We start from the raw sequence: 6000 nt of genomic DNA on the forward strand, positions 1-6000 counted from the left end.
CCTTAAAGAAAGCAACAGAACACTGGGGAGTAGGAAAGACTCCCCAGGCCCGTCAACCCAGTGTCTCTTTTTTTTTAAAAAAAAACAACAGAAAAGAAAAGCTTTATTAGAAATAAAAGTACACTTCCAGATGTGGAAGCAGGCCTGAGCAAGAGAAGCATGGCTCAGAAGGCCCAGTGACCCTTTCTGAGGACAACACAGACACACAGGTAACACAGAAGAGCACGTAAGATAAACCTTCTCAGAATGCATCAGTCATACGTCAACCAACACGGCCACAGGGGCACCGGCAGGGCACTTACTTGGACACAAGGACGGCAGCTGCGTCTCGGGCCTTGTCGCTGACAACCAAGTAGGACTACAAGAGAGGACAAAGGACAGGCACCATTACACACAGCATGACTCTCAGGGACCCACACTCAGCAGCTTCCCAAGAGCCCCAGCTCACAGAGCTTACAGACAGAGGCCAAACTCCAAAGCTGCTCGAACCACTCCTGAACCTGAACCAATAGCTACAGCGGCCACCTGCTGTGCTCGCCTCCAGGTAAGTGCCAAAACCACAGACCGCGTGTGATCACATCCCTTGAAACACACATTTGCAAAAACTGCAGAAAAATGAAACACGTATGTGCTACCCCACTGCGACAGCGTGCCCAAGGAGCAGACTTTGGACGCTCAACACGAAGAGGCCTGGGTCTACCACGAACGCCTTTCCTAGGAGGCTCATCTTTGAGGCGGTCCACCTCTCACCTCAACTCACACAAAGCCCTTCCTCACAGGCCTGCAGAGCAGCGCCACGCAGCGCCAGAGCTGTGCCAAGGCACTGGCCCCCGCTGGCGGGTGCACTCGGACACGGGCACACGCAGATGTGAAGGAGCTCCAGGCTGCGCTGCTTATAGCAGACAGCCAGAAACAACTGTCCGTCGGCGAGAGACCATTCAGAATCAGGGCACAGCAAGCACCTCCTCCCTTGACGAGGGAAGGAGACATCTTACGGACAAGGACAGACAGATGTACAGCCGAGGGCCGTCCTTCCAGCGGGCAGTGGGCAGCGCCGTGAAGTGTGCAGGCCTGGCAGCCGGGGTCCAAATCTGGATCCACCAGATTTACAAGAAAACAAACCAGCGAAGTTCGTTATTTCTGTGCCTGCTGTCTCCCTGGCAAAATGTGGATAAAAACGGTGTACTGCCTCATCAGCAGGATCAAATGAGTTAATATACGAAGGGTCCAGAACGGTGTCTGGCACACAGCGGTGCTCACTGGATGATACGAGCAGGTGTGGCAGGCAGAGGGCCCTGGTCCTGGCCCTGGCCTCATGCCCTGGGTAATCCCTCCCGTGTGAGCTGGACACGGCGATTTGCTTCTAACCAAGAGAATGTGGTGGGGAAGGGATGTCACTCCTATGACCTGGTGACATACCAGTGACTTCCGTCTTGCTAGCAGACCCTGCCCCTTACTGGCCATGACAGAATAAGCTGTCCTGCTGGGGGGGGGCACCCACAGGCCAAGGGACAGCCTGCAAAGAACCAAGGCCCTCAGTCCACCAGCCTCAGAAGCTGTCTACTGCCAACCGCCCTGAGCGCCTGGACTGCAGCCCAGGGAGACCGAGGTGGGGGGCCAAGCAAAGCCACAGCCCAATCCCAGGCTCCCCGAAGCTGTGGGACAATAACCATGCGGGGAACTACTAAAGTTTAGGGTGGCTTTGTACGCAGTGATGGATGATGCAGTACGCTGCGTCCATGTGCGTGGTCTACATCAGGAGAGGTCTGAAGACACACGAGTGTTACACTGGAATTTGAGAACTTTAATATCCTTCGTGCTTCTCTTTACTTTCTGGTTTTCCTAAAATGGTCATGTATTATTTAAGTTAAAAATTAAATTAAATGCGGGCTTTATTCTCTCACCATCGCCCCATGGAACCTGTCATCATTATGCTTAACAGAGCATCTGCAATATCTACAAAGAAACGAGACCTGCTACAGTAATTCGCCCTGACCTCTATATGAATTATCATAATTTCAGAATCAGTTATGGAATAGAATTTCACCTCACTGAAAAATAGCGACAGCAGCTGGATTAATCTGTAAATGTCACAAATGCACCTAAAACTCAACCTACTATCGAGACAGCATGAGCATGCTGGAACACTAGAGACGGCTGCGTGACCACACTCACCTGTGCTATCTCAAGAATCCGGTCCATTACGGACTTTTGCGTTTGTTCAGGTTCAGTGACGAGATTCCCATCAAGGCGTGAAAAATCAAAAGGGATCAGGCAGGTCATGGAGAGCCAGAGCAGAAGCATGTAGCGAGTCTCCCAAGTCTGAGGGGTCAAAGCAAAGGGAAATGACCCCCATGTAAGGACGGAGGGAACCGCACTGCCTGCTGTCCACCCTGCTGCCCACCCTGCCCACTCAATGTCCACCGCGCCAGCAACCTGGGGTGCAGGCCATCGTTGGCTCCTCTGCATCTCCCCCAAATCCCACCACATGCCCGTCACACGGACTTGGCTGGCTGTCCCAGCAGACCAAAGAAACAGCAAAGCGAGCAAAAAAAAAAAAAATCACACTACATCAGTATGATGGCTTCTGTTCGCTGGCACCCCTCAGTGAGCAATTAGCCTTTGAGAAGGTGAAAAGCAGATAAAAAGATGAACAGGAGATGTAAGAAAAAATTCTCAAGTTCCAATCGAAGACAAGTGCCCCTATTTTCAGCGGTCAGTAAAACAAGACTCCACCTTGACCCTGGACTGTCCTTCGGCCAAGCAGCAGAGGAGAGTGGGACAGGCCCACCCCCATCTGCCCCTGAGCCAGGTGCTTGCACGGAGCCGGTCTGCAGCCATCACAGGCTGAGCAAGCCTCCAAGTGCCCCGCACAGAGAGGCACCCCCACAACAGGCATGACGCTCTCTCAGACGGGCCAGCCAAGGAGGTGGCATCTGGGAACCTGACCTCGGGAGGTTGCCGAGGGTGCCCCTCGGTGCCTAGACTGTCTGTACAAACCACACGGCTCAATGGAACACCTGCTTTCCTCCGGGCATCTGCGATTTGAACTTGCGCTTGGCAGAGAGCACCCACGTGAGCAGCCCCCAACAGAAATCCTGGGCGCTGGTCTCTAAGACCTTCCAACACTTCACGCGTGTTGTCACAACTCAGCACTGGCAAATTACAAGTGCTCTGAATGACACAACTGGGAGAAGGCTCTGGAAACCGGACTTCACCCCTGTGCCTTGTCCCTTTGCCGATTTTGCTGTAATAATAAATCATAGCCATAAGGACAACTGTTGACCGCTGTGAATGGTCCTAGGAAATCCTCAAACTTGGGGTGACTTTGGTGACACCAACATAGTTATATTCCAAGCTAGAAAAATCAGATGGTGATATACTGATCGCCACCCTATAGGCAGGCACATTTTTTCTTTTGTAAAGGACATATATTTGAAAGAAATTTAAAGTAACATATGCAAAGAGAGAATGCCAAAAGAATAAAAGAAACAAGAATGATGCAAAACGACTTAAGATAAAACTGAAACAGGAAGGGAAAGTCGCCGGTGCAGAAGTGAGCAAACGAGGGCAGAAAGGAGAGCCCTGCAGTGACAGGAGAGGGACACTCGCCTCGTGGTCCTTCGGGTTCTGATCTGTAATCAGATCCAAAACAGGCTGCACGTCAGCTACCTCATGTGGAAATAAACGAAGAAATGTTTTATATCCTCGAACCTAGCAAATAAAAAAGGCACTGATTACATCATTATAAAATACATAAAGTAGCAAAATTATCTTTCCTCATCAAAAATTAACACCTATGCCACCCAATGATCAAAGAGAATTACATATTACTGCAGTTCGACTTACTAAGACTACGTAAAACTAGCTTTGCTTACTTAAGTCATCTCATAAATACATCTTCTGCACCAATGTGACTAATAAATTTCATATGTGGTCATCAGAAACACAGATCCATTATCGACTAAGGAGTTTCTTCAACCTTGTTTATATAATCGCCCTCTGATGTTTATGAAGAATAAGTCCTGGAGAACCTCAGGGGTCCCCAAATCCATTAAGGCTTCCACAAAATACAGGGGTGCTACAATTCAGGAGGCACCCTGAGCTCGGCCAACTGAGCTGCAGAGAAGTGTGCTCACGGCCAGCCAGGCCCCGATGCCCTCTCAGCGGCCAAGGGCCTCTCTCCGCCTCACAGCAGGTGCTTCTGCAACGTGTAGCCCCGCAGAACCACAAACCCACCCTGAGACAGCCAAGTCCCTCCTCCAGTCAAAACCAGAAGCGACGCCGTAAGTGCAGGCCAGCATACGGACATCACCTGGGAGCATGTGAGAATGCAGAGCACCAGGCCCACCCTAGACACACTTGCTCAGAATCTTCCATATTAATAAGGCCCCTGAGACCTTCATCTGCACATTGAAGTCTGAGAAGCACTTCCATGTCCACCCAGTCTGTTTGCTTTTTCCTTGTAAAAGCTTTTCCAAATTAGTCACATATCTCTCTCTCTGTCTCTCTTCCTTTCTGGCTAGGTGGTACCTGATCTAGTCAAATGCAAAATGCTAAATATCTCAGACATTGTTGCAGCCAAAAGACCACCTGGATCACTAATATCTGACCCCAAAGTACAGTAAAAGGAACGCATGAAACCCACAACTTATGTGTGTGGACCATCTTCAAGAAATAACATTGGGAAGGTAACTTCTAGACCAAGCACATGGAGAAAGTTTTCTGTCAGTTATAAAGTGCTATGCAAATGTTACCTTGGTAATGATGTAAAGAAATTTAAAAGCCAGATGTACAAGGTCAGCTGGACACGTCTTATCTTGCACTATATCCAACAGCAAGTTCAACATCCATTCTAGGGAAAAAGATACACACTTGCATGAAATTAAACATCAGTATGATATTTAAACAAAATGCCAAAAGAAAAAAGGGTTCATTTAGAAATGTAAGAATAGTTCAATATTAGTATAATCCAGGTATATACAGAGCAAAAGAAAAATCCAGGTATCAACAGAGCAAAAGAAAAAAAAAATTTCATCTTAACAGTTTCTAAAAGGGCATTAGAATTAATACATTCATTCCTACTTTGAACATGCAGGAAAAATATTCTTATTTTTAAAGATATTCCATCTCAAATCAGTATCTAATACCATGCTCTACAAAAAACACCTGCTACAACTACCATGATTTAGCACTGACTTGGTTCTAACCAATGATATGAAATCACCCCAACAAACAACCAGGAAACTGGACACATACAGGACAAATGTATCTCCAGACACTGGAACAACAGGCAGTGCAGTGTCAAACTGACAGGGTCTGCGGCTGCCCAGGCTGTCTACCAGGAAGTAATTTTTAGAATTCAGTGCAGGCAAGGGGGTCTCAAGCAGAGACTAGGGTTCAAAGAGAGCACCAAAGAGGAAGCAAAGCAGAGAATGAGCTCCCAAAGTCTGCAGAGGACCCCTCAAGTCTTTGGCCAAATCTTCACACACACAGGGGTAGCCCGGAAAGCTGGGTAAGAACAACCGCCTAAGACGAAGAGTTCACCCATAGCTCACAAATCACATCAAGCCAGAGTGCCGAGCACCCAGAGAACCAGCAGACATTCCAGAAAAGTCCTTCCTTAGTAATAAGGCTAAGTTCAAGAAAGACTAGAGAAAAAGCTAGACCTTCCCTGACAAATCTTGAAAAGAACTGAAAAGATATAGCTGATCTGCTACTAATTAAACTGCATGCCAAACTCTATCACTCTAAAGAGAAACAACTTCAAACATCCAACATATGACAACCACGATGTCCACCGACTACTCACAAAGTACGACATGTGATTGTCTAAAACTATTGTGATTCCCAACAGGAAGAAAAGCAGTCATTAGAAACAAGAAATGACAATGATGGTAGAATTATTAGATACAAACTTTAAAACGAGTACTATAAATACTACAAATATGCTCAAGGATGTAAAAGAAAACATGAACGATATGAGACAATACAAGATTT

At 47.5% G+C, this 6000-nt stretch overlaps 1 protein-coding gene across 2 annotated transcripts in view; it reads right to left on the reverse strand.

The window, feature by feature from the left end:
• The window catches only part of TBCD (tubulin folding cofactor D), a 126904-nt gene that overhangs the window by 116933 nt on the left and 3971 nt on the right, over positions 1–6000 (reverse strand). For both annotated transcript variants that reach the window (XM_011373644.2, XM_023538632.1), the window contains exons 3-6: positions 4758–4855; positions 3613–3714; positions 2176–2322; positions 303–358 (exon numbers count right to left, since the gene is read on the reverse strand). In XM_011373644.2, the coding sequence (XP_011371946.1) occupies positions 303–358; positions 2176–2322; positions 3613–3714; positions 4758–4855 (403 nt within the window). The remainder of the gene's footprint in view (positions 1–302; positions 359–2175; positions 2323–3612; positions 3715–4757; positions 4856–6000) is intronic.

This window comes from Pteropus vampyrus, unplaced genomic scaffold (genome assembly GCF_000151845.1).
Source record: "Pteropus vampyrus isolate Shadow unplaced genomic scaffold, Pvam_2.0 Scaffold227, whole genome shotgun sequence".
In the NCBI taxonomy this organism is placed as follows: Eukaryota; Metazoa; Chordata; class Mammalia; order Chiroptera; family Pteropodidae; genus Pteropus; species Pteropus vampyrus.